Source organism: Leguminivora glycinivorella, chromosome 26 (genome assembly GCF_023078275.1).
Source record: "Leguminivora glycinivorella isolate SPB_JAAS2020 chromosome 26, LegGlyc_1.1, whole genome shotgun sequence".
Taxonomy (NCBI): domain Eukaryota; kingdom Metazoa; phylum Arthropoda; class Insecta; order Lepidoptera; family Tortricidae; genus Leguminivora; species Leguminivora glycinivorella.
In genome coordinates, this window is record NC_062996.1 from 5269509 (window position 1) to 5292337 (window position 22829).

The 22829-nt window shown below is 37.4% G+C and overlaps 1 protein-coding gene across 1 annotated transcript; it reads right to left on the reverse strand.

The window, feature by feature from the left end:
• Positions 1-1647: 1647 nt before the first annotated feature.
• LOC125239981 (vesicle transport protein GOT1B) lies at positions 1648-22799 on the reverse strand. The gene is made up of 6 exons (XM_048147774.1): positions 22642-22799; positions 20279-20370; positions 17331-17509; positions 13907-13988; positions 12744-12782; positions 1648-1750 (listed from the first exon to the last, which is right to left on the reverse strand). Exons 1-6 carry the CDS (start codon positions 22664-22666, stop codon positions 1739-1741), a joined length of 429 nt encoding a protein of 142 aa, XP_048003731.1. The 5' UTR covers positions 22667-22799; the 3' UTR covers positions 1648-1738.
• Positions 22800-22829: the final 30 nt, after the last annotated feature.

Consider the following 22829-nt stretch of genomic DNA (forward strand, 5'->3'; position numbering starts at 1 on the left):
GGCAACGTACATTAAATTTCGTACTTAGATTTCGCGTATATTTCGGAAACGATAAGAGATAGAGCAAAATGGACTTCTGATTTTGGTTGTCGATGGCACAATTTTTTTGTTTTCGAATATATACACCTTTTTTTGGACCTATGTGGGCAATATTATGGTCAGTGAAGTTCTAAACGGTCTTAAGCGTCTCTTTTTTAGTAGGAACTTAAGTCATTTTGGAAAATGATTTTTTCTTTTTAACAATTTCTATAACAAACGAAACCGAAATTAATTTCTTTATACCTGTCCAACGCGATTACAACATTTTAAGACGTTTAGTAACTACTTGCAGCAGCAGTGAGTGAAATTCATAATCTGAGTTTTTTTCTCTTAAGTCCGACTTACGCTTGACTGTAGATTTCTAATAGGTTTTCCTATAATCTACAAGTAGAGGGCTATCCTGTGTATTTTTTTGAAAATTTTACGCTAAGTAATTTCGGAGATAAGGGGGGGGGAATGGTCATTTTTTGCATATTTTCTTAAATTACTTCTAAATTACCAAAATAAAAAAAATAAAAAAAATATACTTCAAATGCTTATAAAATGCTCTTTCATTTGATATGTAACACAATATAGTTTTAATAACTTTGATTTTTAATTTTCAATGTTACCCCCCAAAAGTGGCCCCTGTAATTAAATTTCATTTAATTAAATTACATGTCCGTCTTTGGGCCACAGGTTTACATATGTGTGCCAAATTTCAAGTAAATCGGTCCAGTACTTTCGGAGAAATCGGCTGTGACAGAGGGACAGACAGACACGCGAGTGATCCTATAAGGGTTCCGTTTTTCCTCTTTGAGGTACGGAACCCTAAAAACGGTCTGACAAATACAACAGACGACGGTACAGTGCGTTGAAGTTTCACGTGACGTCACGCCTAGGTACCATTTTTAGGGTTCCGTAGTCAACTAGGAACCCTTATAGTTTCGCCATGTCTCACATGTCTGTCCGTCCGTCCGTCCGTCCGTCCGCGGATAATCTCAGTAACCGTTAGCACTAGAAAGCTGAAATTTGGTACCAATATGTATATCAATCACGCCGACAAAGTGGTAAAATAAAAAGTGGAAAATAGTACATTTCGATACAAGTGCGAAAAAAAGGAAGTTTGAAACGAGTGGCGATAAATTAAAACACGACCGAAGGGAGTGTTTTAAATCGACACGAGTTACGAATTTCCTTTTCCTTAAAATGTTTTTTTAGGGTGCCCCCCCCCCCCCTACATGTAAAGTGGGGACTGATTTTTTTTTCATTCCAACTCCAACGTGTGATATATTTTTGCATAGGTATTTAAAAATGAATAAGTGTTTACTAAAATCGTTTTTTGATAATATTAATATTTTCGGAAATAATCGCTCGTAAAGGAAAAAAAGTGCGTCCCCCCCCCTAACTTTTGAACCATATGTTTAAAAAATATGAAAAAAAACACAAAAGTAGAACTTTATAAAGACTTTCTAGGAAAATTGTTTTGAACTTGATAGGTTCAGTAGTTTTTGAGAAAAATACGGAAAACTACGGAACCCTACACTGAGCGTGGCCCGACACACTCTCGTCGCTCTTGGCCGGTTTTTTACTTAGAAGGGACGAGTCAATATGGGAAAATAAAAAGAGTTTTTTAATGCACAATGATTTATTCATATTTAATTTATTGTCTTTTTGAAGGAATGTTTTTGATTGTTTTTCATCTGTGCCGATTAATGGTTTAGGGCTCATCCTGAAAAGAAATACGTCGAATAATAGAAGGATTTCATGTACGGTAAACAAATAAAGTAGATAAAGATACTTCAAAGCATCCTATATGTATTATGTCGTATATTTAATTTAAATAAATTGAGTAGGTACCTAGTAAATTTTAAATTCGAAATTAATGTAAGTACTTATTCCATTTATTTGTGTTAATTTCATGAATCAAAAATATCTTAAACTTTTAATACCAGCAAAACAACCTTGAAGCACCAAATAAGCCGCGAACTTATCATAATATTATGAAAAATATACAGCCTGCCAAAAAAGAGCACAAATTACTATTTTTTAGCAAGCAGTAAATTAGCTCTAAAAGCGCCTACTGACTATCACTTACTGACTATCAGGGGCCCATTTCTCGAAGCTACAAGTTACAATTTTCAAGTGGTAGTCAATGTGCTCGTTTCTCAAAAGGTACAAGCTTTGTATTACAAGTGCGCGAACTGTCAAATCGTATGGGTTGTCATGGAAACACACTTGTAATACAAGGCTTGTACCTTTCGAGAAACGGGCCAAATATATGACAAGTTGGAAAGAGACTTCCGCTTGTAAACTTGTAACTGTCAGTATTGAGAAATGGGCCCCAGGGCCCCGTTTCTCGAAAGGTACAAGCCTTGTATTTGACGACCGGTCTGGCTCAGTCGGTAATGACCCTGCCTGCTAAGCCGCGGTCCTGGGTTCGAATCCCGGTAAGGGCATTTATTTGTGTGATGAGCACAGATATTTGTTCCTGAGTCATGGATGTTTTCTATGTATATAAGTATGTATTTATCTATTTAAGTATGTATATCGTCGCTTAGCACCCATAATACAAGCTTTGCTTAGTTTGGGGCTAAGTTGATCTGTGTAAGATGTCCACAATATTTATTTATTTATTATTATTTTTATTAAGTGTGTTTCCATGACAACCCATACGATTTGACAGTTCGCGCACTTGTAATACAAGGCTTGTACCTTGCGAGAAACGGGCCCCAGTACTTCGGATTCGGACAACAAAGCTCTGTCAGTTAGAAGTAATAATAATTAATAGTGATAGGATAGGAGTGACCCTTAGTGCGTTTTCACATTATCCGATCCGATATCGGATGTCGGAAGGATTTAAATGGAAAAAATCCAAGACGGCGGCTGTAATAGTATTCAAAGTGTTTTTAATATGATAAACATAAATAAATAAATAAATATTATAGGACATTCTTACACAGATTGACTGAGGCCCACGGTAAGGTAAGCTCAAGAAGGCTTGTGTTGTGGGTACTCAGGCAACGATACATATATATATAATACCTATATAAATACATAGAAAACATCCATTACTCAGGAACAAAATATCTGTGCTCGTCACACAATGTTAAGTAGGTATTTATTGTGCTTTTTATAAAGATATGTTAAAGAAAAATGCAAGCTACAGGTCTAGATAAAGAGAAGAAACTGTATAAATATTTTTGTATGACCGTTTGTTTCATATCCAAATAAAAAAAAATGTAACGTATAGGATATTGGTCCTACATCCGATATCGGATCCGATCGGATAATGTAAAAACGCACTTAGGTGAACTCCCTTTCGAATGAGTCGTATCCAAACTAAAATATATTAACTATTTATAATTATGACTTATAAGTTTATACTTTTTGATGTCTTTTTTATCACTTTCTTAATTAAATAATAGCATACTTTAAAAATATTTTTTAAAGTTATAATGGACGCTGACGTGACGTCCAGAAAAATGACTATGTTGAGTCCGTAGCGCTACGATCAAGATTTGTTCCTTGGGTAACCTAGCTACGACGAATCTACGAGTGCTACGGCGCGCGTAGCCTTTAGAACCAGGGACCAACGCCAGGCCTACGAGTAAGTACGACGCTTCTTCAAACAAAAGAACGTCGCTTGAAGAGCATTTCTTTTTTTTTTGACAATAAAACAATTTTGATCATTTTAGGGAATTTTAGGTCAATTGTACTCAGAATCACGAGTACTTTCAATTTCACTGGGCACAGATCACTGGGAGACAGTGTCCCAGAATTTCCATACATTTTTGTGACCTTCCTCTTTTGTTACCCCATACAACATGTACGGAAAATGGTAACAAAATAAGAAAAAATCGTATCCTGGGACAAATTTTCTAACTACTAAGATTGAAAAAGCTAGTAATTCTGAGTAGAAATAGCATTTTTTTTTTCAAAAATATCACACTTCATAAAAGTACCACAAAAAAAAGAGAAATGCTCTGAAATGCTTGAAACTGACATATCCAAACCATATCGTATTTAGAGGCAAAATTTGACGTTTATTGAAGCTCGGCTTGGGCCAAAAAACGGGGTGCGTATCGATCGATATAACTTTTTTTGATATATTTTTAGTCGTTATAACGATCATTTGATATAATTATTGTATTATATAACAACAAATAATATACTAACAAATTGTATAATTCCCATTTAATATAATGATCATTTTTTCTAATAACATTTATTATAACATACTTTGAGTATAATGCTTATTTCCGATAATAAATAAATTTGTAACGCGAACATTTACCAAAACGTATAAACTCAGTGCAAACAAGCTTAGTTCAACCGGCCGCTACTAGATGGCGCCACCGGTACTGGTTTTCCGAGTGAACTTAGCAAATATTTAAGTGTTCCCGTAGACTTAAAATTCTAAAACCTAGTGCAACATGTGTTAACGGGTGCCTAGAATTTTATAGTAATCAAGTCAATACGTAACTCTTAGATAAAATTCGTCAAATTGTTAGTTTGGCAGTCCGTCAACAGATGGCGCCACGGGTATCAATATTGTGATATTGAACCCCGATGTTTAAATATTCAAATCATGGAACACTGTTCCCGTAACTTGTATATTTTACTGAAGTAACTAGTAAATGTAAAGATTGTAAATAAGTAGACAAACATGTAAAAAACAAACAACAATGTTAGTACTAAGATCAACTTGTCTGTTACACAGAAAGCTCAATAGATGTCGCTGTGCTGTGGCGCATTTCAAAGTTAGTTGTCGCTATTAAGATTTTTCCTGGGGTAACGACCTCATGTACTGAACAATGTTTTATTTGAGAATTAGCTAGGAGTCAATTGCGCACACATAGTGTACCGTTTGGGACCTTTGTAAAGCCATTTGATTACGTCTACCACGCTCCCCTTTGCGCTCGTCGGTTGTCCTCAAGGACGCTGTACTAGGCTTGTGCCGTTTCGTTCGTTGATCGGAGCGCTCCGATCTCGTTCAATCGCTCCCATGAACTAGTTCGCTCTTTTAGGTCTTTTGCTCATTTAGTTCAGCCAGACCAGCGACCACTGCGGTCGGAAAGATCAGAACGAATGGGACCGAATAGTGTCAAAATTATACAAATAGTCCACAGATAGTAACATTCCGGGCCGAAAGGTTGTAAGTAACCGAAGTTTAATATGAAAACTTGACTTTTTTTGTTGCTCTGCTAAGTAGCTCTCGCTCTCGGTCGGCGCAGTCACACATTCGTTCTCGATCCAAACCGCTCGCGCTCGCCGATCCTATACTGAACTAAATGAGCAAAGACCGATTCTCAGAGCACGGAAAGATTCAGTTCATTTCGGTCATTGATGGGATTTTATTCCTAACAGTTCATAGTTCGTGAACGACACAAGCCTACGCTGTACGGCCTTTGGAACCTCGTTAGAATAGGTATTTAGCGATTTTAGCATAGTGTTTGGCTGAATAAACGCCCGAGATTACTACACGTCGTTTCTATCTTCGCCTACGCGCACGCCCCACCCCTCTTCGGATTTTCATCCCCTTACATCTGGCGCCCAACTCGAGGCCGTGCTGTGACGTCACGAGGTTGATGACTATCGAGACACGAAGAGCGAAGATTTTGCGGGAACAACGTGTAGAAATGGCTGTTAACATGTCAGAAGGACAGTTCCAGCAGCTATTGGAGGCGATCACCAGCGCTGTACGTCCTGCTCCGCTGCCGGTTAAGCATAGCTCCTTCGCGAAGGCAACTTTCTTCTTCGTCGGTAAACGGGATCCAGCCTGCGTGCAAACGTTCCTGACAGCAGCTACGTGTTTCAAACGTCCCAATGACGCAATACGTAGTTTGCCTCTACAAGCGACCGCTCGAAAAGCGGTGAAAGTTGAAGTGCTGCCACCAGCCACAACCACTACTCGTACCTGTACTGCGACAGCAGCGCCAGCGCCGTCTCCGCCACCGCCCGTCAACACGTGTTATGGGTGCGGTACGCCAGGCGTTGTTAGGAGCAGTTGCCCGAAGTGTGCAGTAGCTAAACACTACGGAACGCACCTACAGTCTTATGGAAGAGGGGGAGACCCAGAGACTACCCCTGTAACAGCAACCGGAAATGAATGCGGACGTGCTCCCACACTGATCACAACTCAACGTCGACTTTCCTGTCACTGCGCCGGGTCGACTGCAGTTCCAGAGGGGGAGACTGTAACGCGAACATTTACCAAAACGTATAAACTCAGTGCAAACAAGCTTAGTTCAACCGGCCGCTACTAGATGGCGCCACCGGTACTGGTTTTCCGAGTGAACTTAGCAAATATTTAAGTGTTCCCGTAGACTTAAAATTCTAAAACCTAGTGCAACATGTGTTAACGGGTGCCTAGAATTTTATAGTAATCAAGTCAATACGTAACTCTTAGATAAAATTCGTCAAATTGTTAGTTTGGCAGTCCGTCAACAGATGGCGCCACGGGTATCAATATTGTGATATTGAACGGATGTTTAAATATTCAAATCATGGAACACTGTTCCCGTAACTTGTATATTTTACTGAAGTAACTAGTAAATGTAAAGATTGTAAATAAGTAGACAAACATGTAAAAAACAAACAACAATGTTAGTACTAAGATCAACTTGTCTGTTACACAGAAAGCTCAATAGATGTCGCTGTGCTGTGGCGCATTTCAAAGTTAGTTGTCGCTATTAAGATTTTTCCTGGGATAACGACCTCATGTACTGAACAATGTTTTATTTGAGAATTAGCTAGGAGTCAATTGCGCACACATAGTGTACCGTTTGGGACCTTTGTAAAGCCATTTGATTACGTCTACCACGCTCCCCTTTGCGCTCGTCGGTTGTCCTCAAGGACGCTGTATGGCCTTTGGAACCTCGTTAGAATAGGTATTTAGCGATTTTAGCATAGTGTTTGGCTGAATAAACGCCCGAGATTACTACACGTCGTTTCTATCTTCGCCTACGCGCACGCCCCACCCCTCTTCGGATTTTCATCCCCTTACAAATTGTATAACACAAAATCTTTCTAAAGCACAGTTAGAATAAAAAACAATTGTACAATAAATTAGATCCATCATTTACCAGAAAAGTAGATTAGGTTAGAACTGTGACCCCTACACACAACGCGCTGCTACCAGTAAAATAGGTTAGGTTCGGTTAGAACTGTGACCCTCAAACATATGTACTGCTATCAGAAAAGTAGGTTAGGTTAGGTTAGAACTGTGATCCCTTCAAAAAAGAATAAAAATTTTTCATGAAATGTTTTATACTGTTTGCTGGTTATATTATACTAGTCGTATATCAATAGATAGTTATGCCATATAACGGTTATTATAAATAAGTGTTATACGAAATAATGATTATACAAAATAAAAGTATATATTTTGTGTTTATACCAAATGTTAATTATGTCAAACGAGTGATTATATCCTTTAAATATATACGAAATGTTGTTATATCAAATGTTATTATACCAAAAAAAGTTATACCAACCATTACACACCCCAAAAAACGGAAATACATACCTATCCAAATTTTTATGTTCTCATATCAACACAACTCAAAGTTTAGACTATACATTATAATTACAGAGCCATGGCTATAATTACTAAAGCAAGTAAGTTACGCCCCTCGCGTGTATATAATTCATTCTATGGCCAGTGAAGCAAAAATCAATGAGTCTATTGGTTTCCACGCTTAAGGGCCCATTTACACGGTGCCAGGACTCGTTTGCAAGTTTCATTCGCGTGTTTACTTTGCTGAAATGTGTGTAACCTCAAAAGTCTGCAATATTACTCGTGTAAATGGTGAGAGAATATGATTCATATATGAATATGTATTTATCTATATAAGTATGTATTTATCTATTTAAGTATGTACATATATATTTAATATCATTTCATTTCAATATATGAAAGAGGCGCGTTCCTTCGCACACAGTCTAAGCTCGTGTAGGTGAACGCGTATCACGCTATGAGTGAGATATGACAGGTCAACTAGTCGCGTTCTTGACAGGCGGTCTGTGAGGTAACCGAGAGGGGGTGGGCGGCACTTTCAGCGGGGAGCGGGAGTGGCCATACTGTACGATAGTACTCTTTATTATTATACCTAGATATTATTCTGGAACGAACGAAGTGACACTAGTGACTTCCTTCCGATATTTAGTTCATGGATAACTTACATTATAATATGTCATTATTCATTATAATTATGTCATTAATTATGGGCGTGGCTCTGTATCTTAAGTAGTTTCATGTGCTCTGCCTACCCCATTTAGATGATATAGGTTTTAATTTATGTGTATATAACATTAATGTTTTATACAAATGTCACATGCTTAAAAATAAATGGACAATAATAATAAAACGAATCATATTTTTCAGTACACATGGTGTTTTTTTTACGCACTAGTGCGAGAAGTGGTTCATTATATGTCAGGTCGAAATTTCAAAGGGCCATCTGTACTGAAAAACGTCGTACGATACACGTGCGAAAAGGAAATTCGTAACTGTGTCGATTTAAAACACTCCCTTCGGTCGTGTTTTAATTTATCGCCACTCGTTTCGAACTTCCTTTTTTACGCACTTGTATCGTAATGTACTATTAATAGTTTACATAATTGCTTACATGATCATTCAAGATTTTAGAGATTACTAGCTTTTGCCCGCGGCTTCGTTCGCGTTAGAAAGAGACAAAAGGTAGCCTCCTGTCACTCTCCATCCCTTCAACTATCTCCACTTAAAAAGCACGTCAATTCGTCGCTCCGCTTTGCCGTGAAAGACGGTCAAACAAACGGACACACACACTTTCCCATTTATAATATTAATATGGATTATTAGGGATAATTTTATTAATAACCTTATGTAAGACTATTTATCGATAAAAGAATTGTCGATGTTTTTATTTTGTCAAACACTAACAACTTGACGTTCGTGCCAGTATAATAAAAAATATCTGGGCGACCGAGCTTCGCTCGGCTCTATTTTATATATATGTCTTTAGATAAAAAAAAACTCTTATAAATACAAAAACAAAAAAAAAGACAAAACACAAAAACTTAATTTCTGGCCGGGATTCGAAACCCTGACACCTACGATCTATCTGCGTACATTAGACCGACCTCGTATGACTGAGCTAAGCGGAATCGATGCGCGCGCGGCGAAATTAAGGACCATATTTTACGTTTACAAACGCGAAAGAAAAACTCATGAAAACTCGAAAATTCGCGTTTTCCGGGATCTAAGGCTACGCTAGATCGATTTTTTCACCCCCGAAAACCCCCACATAACAAATTTCAGCGAAATCGTTAGAGCGGTTTCCGAGATCGTCGGTATATATAAATAAATAAATAAATATACAAGAATTGCTCGTTTAATAGTATAAGATATCTAGATATATTTATTATACTGTAGTGTGACTTTTATCTAGACTTCCACACATAAAAGCGAAATCGATCCTAGATGTCAAGGTCTGTTAAACTATTAGAAAAATGCTAGCTATTTAGGTATTGCATGCAAATAAAAGCCGTATTTTATATGACAATTATATTATTTAAAAGGTTACCTAGATAATAACTCTAATAATATACACAATACCTAATTCCATGGCCAAGGAAACACATTTAAAATATATTTACATTTTAAATCTATTAAAAAAGATTACTTTTAAATTTTAAAGTTAATACGGCGTTTCAAAAATTAACTTTTATTTAAACATTAAAAAATGTTATATTTAATTTTCTAATGGAAAAAAACTTATTCCTAAGTTTTATAATTTAGTAATGCCACATTGAACAACTATGCTTCAGCGTAGGTTTATTACCTATGTAGGAATTAGAGGAATAAATAAGGGAAGAGCTGTAACTCCCTACATAAGTAAATGCAAGTTATTTGTAGTGACATCTAGCGCCAATCACGCGTCAACTAGCGTAAATTATCAGTACCACTACTCGACACTAGGTATCAACAGTGTCTCGTCTGCCAAAAATATAATATTAAAACAGTTTACAACTTATATTACAAGCAGCCTCCCCCTCTTGTGATATTCTGACCTACCCCCTGGGTGGCCGAGCGGATTAACAGGATATGCAGGCTTGTTCGATTCCAGCCTGTCACTTTTTCTTTCATATGTGTAATTTATTTCGGTTTTAATTTGTATGTTGTTGTTGTATTACAAGCAGAAGGAATTGAAAACAGAGTACTGATGAATACTATTGTAATATTAGCTAAAAATTGTTGAGCATTAGACTTTTTGTTCGTCGCGACATCTATTGTCAAGTAGCAGTACTGATAATTTACGCTAGTTGACGCGTGATTGACGCGAGGATAACGCTAGATGTCACTACAAATAACTTGCATTTGACGACCGGTCTGGCTCAGTCGGTAGTGACCCTGTCTGCTAAGCCGCGGTCCTGGGTTCGAATCCCGGTAAGGGCATTTGTATTTGTGATGAGCACAGATATTTGTTCCTGAGTCATGGATGTTTTTTCTATGTATATAAGTATGTATTTATCTATTTAAGTATGTATATCGTCGCTTAGCACCCATAGTACAAGCTTTGCTTAGTTTGGGGCTAAGTTGATCTGTGTAAGGTGTCCCCCAATATTTATTTATTTATTATTTATTTATTTATTTACTGATGTAAGGAGTAACAACTCTTCCCGTAGCTATTCCTCTATGCTATGTACATACTATTAACGTTAAATAAGAAAATGGTAGTTTATGTAACTGTTACACAATGAGTCATTAAAATACGAGCGCAAAGAGCGGAGAGTTTCAAAACTTTACAGGAATATTTTATGCCTAGTACCAATAATACAAATAGTAATAAGCTTTTTATAAAGTGTTTAAGATTCTCACTCTTTATTACGAATTTCCTAATTTTCGCACTGACATCATAAGAGCGAATACATGGGCATTTTCAAAAATTGGAACGCAAAATTAGTGAAAGCTGTTAACAAAAATTAACTCCATGTCAGTTTTGTAATGACAATTAAGCATGAAATTTCAATAAATATTGCTTTTGTGTTAATTACATAAACTATAAGCAATAATCTACATTTAGAACATGAAAAAAGTTGGTTTTCAGACAAATTTTATTCTTAATTGGACGTAGTTACGCAGAAACGTTCCAATCCACATGAAGTTGTCATTAAGTTTTAGACCTTGTATGAAAAACAAAAGTCTTTCATTTCAATGACAATTTCAGATGGATTGGAACGTTTCTGCGTAACTATGTCCAATGGTCGTCACAAAACTGACATCGAGTTAATTTTTGTTAACAACTGTCACTAATTTTGGGTGCCAATTTCGAAAATGCCCTTTAAGTGTATTTTTATAAACATCGATAATTTCACAAGGAATTGATTTCCTATTTCTTATATACAGGAATTTAACACCAAATATAATTTTGCATTATAATGTTATATTTAGAATAAAATCACACTGATGCGTCCATAACCAAAACTGAATATTGTTACAAATTAGCACATACAAGTGCGAATTTCCTATTCATATATAACTCCGTATAGACAGATAAAGTCTAAGAAAAACCAAACAGAAAAAGGTACGGTGGCCTAGATGGCATTACACCTTTGGGGTACGCTCAGCTAGATGGCGCTAATATTAAAGCTAAGAATATGGGCCAAATTGTCAAAACTGAGGTTCAAAAGTTTTAAGCTTGTGTCAAGAGATGGCAGTCTATGCACTGTGATTACACATTTTACTTCGACAGTAACTCTCTATAATACTCGATCCTCTTTGGCGCGAGTATTGTAAAATGTTCAGCAGTAAATTTACCCCTTTAAAGTATCAGCATAAGCACGTAGTTCCAATTTGTGGCGTTCAAAGATACTGTCAATCTTGTTTCATTTGTCCATGATTACATAAAATAATATTTTGTAACCCTTAGTTGTATATGGTATCAAAAAACACTATCAAAATGGCACAACCAAACATCATATTGACGTCAATACAGAGTGTAACAAAAATGGTGGTGATCCGTTTAAGGGCGTACTCAGTACCTATCGTATTCTTATCAGGAAAAAGTAAAAGAAAATTTTTTTTTCGCTAAAAAAATTTTCACTTTTGTATGAGCCGGGCCGCGCGAATCGGTCGAATCTCCATACAAAGATAAAAAAAATTTTTGCGAAAAAAAATTTTTATCCTACTTTTTCCTGATGAGAATACGATACTGAATACGCCCTTAAACGGATCACCACCATTTTTGTTACACCCTGTATAACACTGACATACTGTATCAAAGCACAAGTGGTACATACATGGAGTTACGAGTCCTAAAATTCATTAATCATCCTCATCCCGGCATTTGCCAGTCCTAAAGTTCATTATATTCTTTTAAAGATATATGGCTCGAAAGTGACACTTAACGCCATCTAACAGTCGTCTCACGCAAACAAGGCATTTGTAGTGACGCCATCTACATTTCGTGCGTTTTAGGCGGTCGCATTTTAATGTATAGGATGGACCTATCTATTATATCCATAATCTTTGATCGAAGTTAAAAATTGACGAGGATTTAAATTATTTTTAAGTCATTTTGTTTCACAATATCGTTTTTGATACCATATCTAAGGGTTAAGTATCCTGGTCAACGGCACCAATTGAAACCATTCCCACAAACGGTTTCGGCGTTGAACGCTCAGATCCGCACACCCATAGATATTTACAGTCCTCAGTCTTTGGTAGCACACTATCATACCATGTTACGCCCGTTGTCACCCGCTATCCGATTGACGACCTGTAAATAAAAAGATTTCGTGTAAACAAATGATAGTTTTACACAAGTATTTTTTGACGACCGGTCTGACGCAGTCGGTAGTGACCCTGCCTGCACGCCGCGGTCCCGGGTTCGAATCCCGGTAAGGGCATTCATTTGTGTGATGAGCACAGATATTTGTTCCTGAGTCATGGATGTTTCCTATGTATGTAAGTATTTTTATATTATATATATCGTTGTCTGAGTACCCACAACACAAGCCTTCTTGAGCTTACCGTGGGCCTCAGTTAATCTGTTTAAGAATGTCTTATAATAAGTATATGATTCTAGGAATTACACGTGGTTGCCATTTTCTCCATGGCTGTCACACTTTCGACGTCAACGACGCGTCAACATCAGAACACTTCTATTCCATGTCGCACTTTCTACCATTTTTAAATAAAGCTAGGCTAGAACCATTAATATTTCGATAGTCTAATCAAACCTGCTTTACAATATCATTGCCTTATTATTACTACTTACCTACTTGTTGAACTGTGGATTACTTCTAACGCGACTTCCAACTGACAGCGCGTAACACTCAGTCATTGTTACTTTGCGTGGAATGCCGCTCACTCAGCGCGTGACATTCTGTCTCAACGCGACTCACTCATTCCATTCATTCGCTCATTCACTCAGTCAGTGACAGAACAGAATGCCCCGAATGGTTTTGAATGGGGGAATGGTTGGTTGGAATGTGTGCGTTTTATATTTAGATCGAGTGCAAAATGTGTTTATGTTTGTTTTTTCAATAAGTTGAGCAAATAGCAATGTAAAATATTTAAAACAGTAAAAAGATTGACGTAACTAAACGCAAAAACGTGATGGTCCAGTCACCGGCATAAAGAAGTGATGTATTCTACCTTGTCGTATTAACGTCTTGTTTGAAATGTCATACGAAATTGTCAAACGATTAAATGCGACAAGGTACAGAAATCATCACTTCTTTATGCCGGTGACTGTCACTTGACAAAATGTTTTTGAGGTTATGTTAGGAAGTTAATGCTTAATGTTCTCAATAAACACCTTTCTTTCTGTATGTATGTATTCGAAGTTTCACTTCTTCCAGAGGGACTCCAAGCACTGTTTTTTTTTTTATTACTTACCCCACTAATGATAGGTAGGTTGAGAAGTAGACCAATTCCGGGCACCATACGGAGAAAATTGATGGCAGCTGGCAGGAAACCCCTGAAAATATAATAAACCACCATTAAACCATTATTATTATGCGACCGGTCCGGCGTAGTTGGTAGTGACCCTGCCTGCTGAGCCGCGGTCTCGGGTTCGAATCCCGGTAAGGGCATTTATTTGTGTGATGAGCACAGATATTTGTTCCTGAGTCATGGATGTTTTCAATTTATATAAGTATTTATTCATCTATATAAGTATGTATATCGTCGCCTAGCACCCATAGTACAAGCTTTGCTTAGTTTGGGGCTAGGTTGATCTGTGTAAGGTGTCCCCCAATATTTTTTTTTAATATTTATACTACGTCAATGGCAAACAAGCGAACGGCCCGCCTGATGGAAAGCGGTCACCATAACCTATGGACGCCTGCAACTCAAAGAGTGTCACATGCGCGTTGCCACCCCATTAGAAACTTGTACATTCCCTTTTGCTGCGTTAAATACACAGTAAAAAGCAGTGTACAAGTTCTAAGGAGGGTTTATTTTTTATTAATTTATTTGCATGTCTCCTTTAAACATCTGAAGTTAAAATCGTGAACGAAAATAATAGCCTATTAAAATTACAAAAGACAGATCACGTCCAAATTGTGCTTTCCCATACCAATTGAATTTCGTTCTCATTTAAAAACTACGCGTTGGTTTGTAATATAATGGAAAGGTAATAATATTACCTTTCCATTATATTACAAACCAACGCGTAGTACATATATTATATGTGACAATCCATCACAGAAAGGCCCTTATGGCAGGTATTGAGTTAGGCACAGATCCTAAATCTGCATTAAATAAGCTATCTAATACAAAAAAAATCATGGCCCTAGGCCACGTACTTTTTTTTTAAAAAATCATCAAGCATACACATGCTAAGTATTGCACTTTTGAGAAAACGTGAAAAGAAGTTTGAAACTCACTTTAAGGGTGTTCCTATTGGAAGTTACATAGATGACGATTGATTGTGTATCTCAAGGTACATTTCTTTGAGAATCAGTTGTGATTGTGTTTCATCGACTTCCAGATCATGAAAAATCGAGCTTTGATTAGGGCAAGTCGCTTATAAGAAAAAAATTAGGAAAACATATTTTTTTGGCTTTTCTTCTAATATGTTGCTATCTGAACTATAGTACATAGTTATATATGTTTCAACTTACATTTAAGGATAGAAATAAAATCCCATGGTTCATTAAATATGTATATTTTAATCAGAATATCACAATTAGAATATTTAACATCTGCTCCTATAATAATAATAATTTTCGTATAGAGACTTCTAAATTATATTTAATCAGTCTACACATTTATAACTAAAGTGTCCGAATTATTCTGCATGTCTTATTTTTTTATTTATAAATTTTTAAAGTTACATAAAAATCACAAATTATTGACTCCCATACATTTGGGAAAAGGGCCCTTATGACCATCACAGATAAAAATTACTCATTGCTAATGTATTTTATTATTTTAGTTACTTATCTTGTATTATAACAGAATACCAAAGAAAAAATGTTATATGAAGTAAACTTAAAATCTTGATCATTAATCAGTAATTCTCATAAAACGTTTATTATAATTATTAATTCACACAGTACCTACCAGATCGATTTGTAATTCTTAATATTTGTTTTTTAATTATTTAAGACACTTAGTATATCGGAAGAAAACACATCTTACCACCGATAATGTCACCAATAAGGGACCATTCATAAACTACGTACCGTCAACTGCTGCAACATTATTACAGCAGTTCTCGAAAAGTTTGTACAAAAATTAAGGAAAAAGTTAAATTTGTTTTTATTATTCCTATTTTGTTACCAAGATTTTTTTGATGAATTGAGATTTCAGTAAGTTTTATATCGTCATTAAGGTTCTCTAGTATCTATATTTTCTTAATTATAACAATTATCCTGTATATATCTTACGAAAGTCGACTTATATTACTAAATGTTGGTAACAAAATAGGATCAATTAAAATTTGCTGACGTGGCTATGTACAAAGTATTCGGGAACTGCTCATTAGTAAGAGAGAGACAGTGGTAACGGCGGCATTAGTCAAAGGAAGAACATCTTCGCTTTGACACGCCGCCGAGTGAGGTTTGAAGTCAGATTGCACTTAGTAGCTACTCACGAGTAAGATTTTTATTTTAAAGTGACGACTAGGTACCTAAATCGGGTAATTTTTAAATTAGGTATCAAAGTACTTCATTGAATCGTACCTATATAACATAAACTAACTTATAAACAAAAGTTGTAAGTAATTACAACATTTTTTAACAACAGTTTTCATATTTTCGAACGCGCTCTGGCATAAGGGCCCTTTTCTACTTAACTTTGAGCTGAATTTTAATATAGAAATACTTAACGTACACTACTGAAACCAAGCTACAATTGCACGTCTATTCGTATATTTTACTATTTTGCATAAATTCAAAAATCGATAATTTCGAACGATTTTACAAAAACGTCGATATCTCCGTAACTAGAAACCGCCATAAGGGCCCTTTTCTTATGGATTGTCACATATGTGTGTGGTGAACACCGAAAGTTTAGGTTGTATGTATACTATATAAGTATGTATTTATTTTTACAAATACAAATCATTAACTAGAAGTCACAGACTGATTGAAAAATTCTTAAAAAGAAAATATACAATTTCAATTTGTGTGTTGGAAATTAGAATAATTATGATTTTTTATTTCGTAACACCTACTCTTTTTGATATTTTTTTTTTATTTCCGCTACCCAAAGGTTGTCTGGTAGAGATCGCTCTTTAGCGATAAGACCGCCTGTTGTCTGGCTCTATTTATAATCATTTGTTTTATCTCCATTATTTTTTTCTGTATCTTTTGCTGAGGTGTGCCAATAAAGAGTATTTTATCTATCTATCTATCTATACTTAATTAGAGATGTATAAAGTCTCTAAATATGTATATTGTCAGTATTGTCACCTAGTACCCATATTACAAGCTATTATATTGTCACTATCGTCTGTCAATGAAAAGAAAATGTAGTAACTATGTACATACATACATACAATCACGCCTGTTTCCCATATAGGGGTAGGCAGAGCACATGAAACTGCTAAAGTTAAGAAAACGAAACTGTGACATTGCAGTGACAGGTTGCCAGCCTCTCGCCTACGCCACAATTTACCCATATCCCACAGTCGCCTTCTACGACACCCACGGGAAGAAAGGGGGTGGTGAAATTCTTAACCCGTCACCACACGGAAAACACACACAGTAACTATGTATGGAATGCATATAGACTTACTGCGTTTTAACTTTGAGGAGAAGCATGAGATACGAGATTTTTTCAAAGTAGTGACGATATTTATCATTGTACTAACCTAAATAGTAATAAGAACCCGTAGATCTCAGCGATCATGCCAATCATAGGCCAGCCGAGCAGGACTATAGTGATGCCCCCAAAGAAGGCCACGGAGGCCTTGATCTTGTGCCGTTGGAAGAAGAAGAAGAATGTTCGCTGTAGACCGATCACGCAGGCTAGGCCGCTGATGAATAGGATCTGTAATAGAAAAGGTATACAGGTCATTCACACACCTATACCACAGTATACTAAAGAGTACTGTCGTACAGTATGGCCACTCCCGCTCCCCGCTGAAAGTGCCGCCCACCCCCTCTCGGTTACCTCACAGTTACCGCCCGTCAAAAACGCGAACAGTCGACCTTTCATATGTCACTCATACAAGCGTAATACGCGTTCACCTACACGGGCTTAGACTGTGTGCTAGGAACGCGCCTCTTTCATATATTTGATCGCCAGTGTCCGAGGTGTGCCTATACACAGTGCATAGTGACCCTGCTGCTACGCCGCAGTCCCGGGTTCGATTCCCGGTAAGGGCATTTATATGTGTGATGAGCACAGATATTCGTTCCTGAATCGTGGATGTTTTCTATGTATATAAGTATTTGTATATTATATATATCGTTGTTTCACCACCCCCTTTCTTCCCGTGGGTGTCGTAGAAGGCGACTGTGGGATATGGGTTAAATTGTGGCGTGGGCGAGAGACTGGCAACCTGTCACTGCAATGTCACAATTTCGTTTTCTGTCAACCCATTATTTGCCAAGAGTGGCACTGAAACTTGAGTAGTTTCATGTGCTCTGCCTACCCCTTCATGGGATACAGGCGTGATTGTATGATTGATTGATTGATGATATATCGTTATCTGAGTACAAGACCTAGTTACCCTTCGGGTTGGACGGTCAGTTGTCAGAGCGGACCCCAGGCAAACATGAGCCTTAGCAAATGCCGGGATAACGCAAGGAGGATGATGATGATGTTATATAGTTGTCTAACGGCCTAGCCACGACAATGGTCTAAGGCGTTTTGCGGCAGCGGCAAGCGGTAAGTCACAAAAACAAAAACGCAGCGCGCGCGAGGCATGCCACGACTCGCGCCGCTGTTCGAAATCGCGCGCGGGTTTCACGGGCCTACCCTCGGCAGCGGCGCGCGGGGCGGCGCGCGACTCGAACAACTGTAGCGCGCCGCGCGGGCACCGCCACGACATTGGAGCGGCGCGGCCGGCCTAGGCGGCTAGATGGGTCTAGCGATTCCACGCGAAACAAAAAAATTTGTTTTTATCATAATAAACAATAGCGTCTTGAACCCGAAACCATTATTTACTAAAAATTTAAATGTATTTTCGCGTGTGTAGTATGTAATAATGTTTTCAAACATATTTTTGTACAGTATTTATTCGTATTTACTCTTAATTTTTTTCTGATTGGTTATTTATATTAAGTATCATTTAACTAGCCATAAAATAAATGTCCTGTATTTAGTTATCACACATATTTTCTTGTACAAGACGTAATTGACTAATTAAAGCATTCTATGCACTTTAGAGTCATATTAGACAGTAAAAAAACATGTTTTTAAATATGAAAGCGTCCTGGCCGCTACTAGGCCCTGCCGCCGCTTCTAAAAGTACGTGGCATGGCTAGCGCCCGCGCGCGTTTCCCGCGCAGCCCAGCCGCCCCGCTCGCCGCCTTAGACCATTGTCGTGGCTAGGCCGTAAGTATCTGCAACACAAGTCTTCTTGAGCTTACCGTAGGACTCAATCGATCTGTGTAAGAGTGTCCTATTTATTTACCTATTTGACAGGAACAAAGTGGGTCCAAGTTTCACAAAATCATGACCAGTGGCGCATTCGTCCAGGAGAGGGGAGCCCCTCCCCCCTCCTGGACGAATTCAGGGGGGGGGGGCACCAAATTCAAACGTTCATTGCAAACAGAATAAGAGTTTGGAACAAATTACCCTATGAAGTTGTGAACTCTACCAGTGTCAATCAATTTAAAAATAGACTAGACAAATTATCTGCGCGAATCAACTTTTTCTTGTCTGTTATTGCCATAGTTACGGTCCCCCGAGTCTACTTAAACTGTGCAAACATGAATTTTTCTGGTGTTAACAATCCCTTTCCTTAATTTTCCAGCTACAAACATGGAGTACATGCATGGACTACTTGCATAATTTCAGTAGCATTATCCATACTAATATTATAAATGGGAAAGTGTGTGTGTCTGTTTGTTTGGCCGTCTTTCACGGCAAAACGGAGCGACGAATTGACGTGATTTTTTAAGTGGAGATAGTTGAAGGGATGGAAAGTGACATAGGCTACTTTTTGTCTCTTTCTAACCCCCACTTCCCTAAAATGGGGGGGGGGGTGGAAGTTTGTATGGATCATTATGCAATCTTTAAATTTAACGCGAGCGAAGCCGCAGGCAAAAGATAGTAATAAATAAAGCTCTCTTCGCTTCTCAGCATATTTGCGTCCACTGCTGAACATATGCCTTTTTCATGGATTTCCATTCTGTTCTGTAAGCGGCGGTTCTGTGCGAGGTCGGCCCTGCCGTCTTTTTGATATCGTCCGACCATCTGGCTCGTGGTTTCCCGTCACCTCGGCTTCCCAGTCTTGGTCTCCACAGCAATACTTGCCGGCCCCATCGATCGTCAACCCTGCGACAAATATGACCGGCCCATTCCCACTTGAGTTGCGCAATCCTCTTAGCGATGTCGGTAACTTTCGTGCGTTGGCGAATATCCTCATTTCGGATTCTGTCTCGCAATGAAATACCGAGCATCGCGCGCTCCATCGCTCTTTGCGCCACTCTTAATTGGCGAATTCGTCCAGCAGTTAGCGTCCATGTCTCGCACGCATAGGTCATTACTGGGAGGACACATTGGTTGTAGACTCTGGTTTTCAGTGACTGTGGAATTTTGGACTTGAAATAAAGCTATAACAATAAAACATCTTGGAGAGCTACTTACATTTCCTATAGCTAGCAGGCCTTTATCGAAGAGCAGTAGGACTCCAAGAAACAGGAAGGCCATGCCGAACCCCGCCAGCCCTACACCGATCTCTGGAAAATTATATGTATACAGTTTGTAATTTATACTTTAAAAATAAAAACTAAAATCCCTTTTCCAGACCACCAGTCACAGTAAGTAGTCCATGCATAGAATAATACAAGGACCATTTGCTTGTCCAGCCTACTTTTTTTGGACTTGGAAATTTTTATGTGTTTTCCACTCAGAATCGGGAGCTCTTTCAATCCTAATAGGAGAAACTAACCTAACCACAAAATTAAAATTTTGAAAAAACCCCCGACTGCGACATAGTAGACCGATTTTCATGAAACATTGCGTTTCATGAAAATCGGTCTACTATGTCGCAGTCAGACTTACTCAGCTTTCAGACAAAAAAAATTAAATCTAAATCGGTTCATCCGTTCGGAAGCTACAATGCCACAGACAGACACACACACAGACAGACAGACAAACAGACAGACAGACAGATGGACAGACAGACAGACAGACAGAAAGACGGACAGACAGACAGCCAGACACGTCAAACTTATAACACCCTGTCGTTTTTGCGTCGGGGGTTAAAAAAGTGTTTTTTCCCATTCCGTTACCATTTTTTCATACATTTTGTATGGTAACGGAATGGAAGGTTCGAAAAAATGTATGGAAATCTTGGGACATTTTTTTCTCCTATCAGGATCGAAAGAGTTCTCGATTCTGAGTATGAATAGCCTATAAAAAATACCCATGTTACAAAAAAAGTGGGGTGGACAACTTTAAAAAAAAATGGCCCATGAAACAAAAGCTTTGACACAGACATTTTATCACTGAGGTATAACATAACATAACATAACATAGCCTTTATTTCCATGACTTAAAATTAGTTTTAACAATCTGTAAATATTTCAATTTAAAAAAACGTGGTTAAGACATGGCCCCTGTTCGGGTATAGGCCTCCTCCAGCTGCCTCCAATCACTTCTTTTTTGTGCCTTTTCCATCCAGCCTGTCAGTGAGGTATAGTAAAAAGAAATTACATTTTTGCATGGGAGTTCAACTCTTTACAAGCCGTAAGCCACACATAAATATGTTTCTGAGAATTAGCCAGTTTAGCCACTTTTTAGCATACTGACAAAATGGATGTGTATGAATTTAAAAATTGTAGGCATTATCAATGTGGTGCTAAAAAACCGAGGTACGATTCTTAGTACATGTGCGGAATGTAAATTCTATACTATATGCAGAGGGCGGAATTGCTCATGGCAAAAATCAAACGTCAATAGAGTTGGAATGTTAAATTTTATCGACATTTTCAGCTATCGATAAATTCAGTCTCCTTTTACATTTCTGACTTTAAACCTCTTTGATTAGCTATTCGACCATTTGATTTTCACCTCTTTGATTAAATTAAAAGTAAATTGTATGACATATAATTACCATTTCTGTCACTAGTCCTTTTTAAACTAATTCATGTTTGAAAAAAATGGTTAATCCAAAACGAAAAACAGTCAACAAATGGATAAAAAGGTATCTTTGTCGTACTTACGTCGAAAAAAACTCAACAATATACTGATAATTTCAGTGTAATCGATAGTCGATAGAATTCAACGTTCCAACTCTATTGACGTTTGATTTTTGCCATGAGCAATTCCGCCCTCTGACTATATGTATATGGTAGGCGTGTTCAGTGGATACATGTAGAACTCAACATCATAGTGTAATAATGGAATAAATGGATTAGTTACAATTGCCCCCCAGTCGAGATTTGCCCCGCTGTACCTTAACACTGTGCAACACAGTAACATTCAATAGGTTGAGAAGCTCATGAATAGCTGAAGGATCTTAGGATCATAGGGGGTAATTGCACAAAAGATCCCGATGATGGGTCGAAGTGTATCCGTAAGGGCCCCCGCAGATTTAAGATAAGATAAGATAACATTCAATAACTTTTATATTCTACAACAGTTTCGTACCTAATAAATCAGGAACTTAAATGCAGTTCTACAAAAAGTAACAGCAGTGTAGATGTGCCTTTATAAATCTCTCAAAATATATGTCATTTTTTTAAGGAGCATGATAAGAATCAAAGTAAGAATGTCCAGTCATCAATATTGTTATAAGTAAATAAGTAGAGCTATGATTCATGATGAAAACAAATAAAATGAATTAACGTATATGCCAAATATGAAAATCATTAAGGGAAGATTACTATGAATTTAAAATATGTCATGATTACAGCTGAATAATTGGCAATAATTAAGATTGATTTCAAAACTAGAACAAATTCCTAACGTTCTATGTTAGTGTATATTCGGGTGGTATTACTTACTTTGAACATCGCTTATCTCAATCATCGTGGTTAATACTTAATTGTTATTACTTTAATAATTGAAATGGGTTCCTAATTAGCTAATAAATTAGTTAATTTATCGACAACAAACTTATAACCTATCTCTCCACGTCATTTTTGCTATCGAATATTTGGATGTCAAAAAAGGGTGCATTCAATTTCCGATT

Bases quoted from the DNA above. Each gene is read 5' to 3' on its own strand.
- LOC125239981 (XM_048147774.1), bottom strand. From the start codon at position 22,666: ATGATTGAGATAAGCGATGTTCAAA. The intron at 17,510-20,278 runs GTAAGTAGCTCT...TTTCTATTACAG, and splicing joins GCCTGCTAGCTATAGGAAAT to ATCCTATTCATCAGCGGCCT. The intron at 12,783-13,906 runs GTAAGTAATAAA...TTTTATTTACAG, and splicing joins ACCTACCTATCATTAGTGGG to GTCGTCAATCGGATAGCGGG.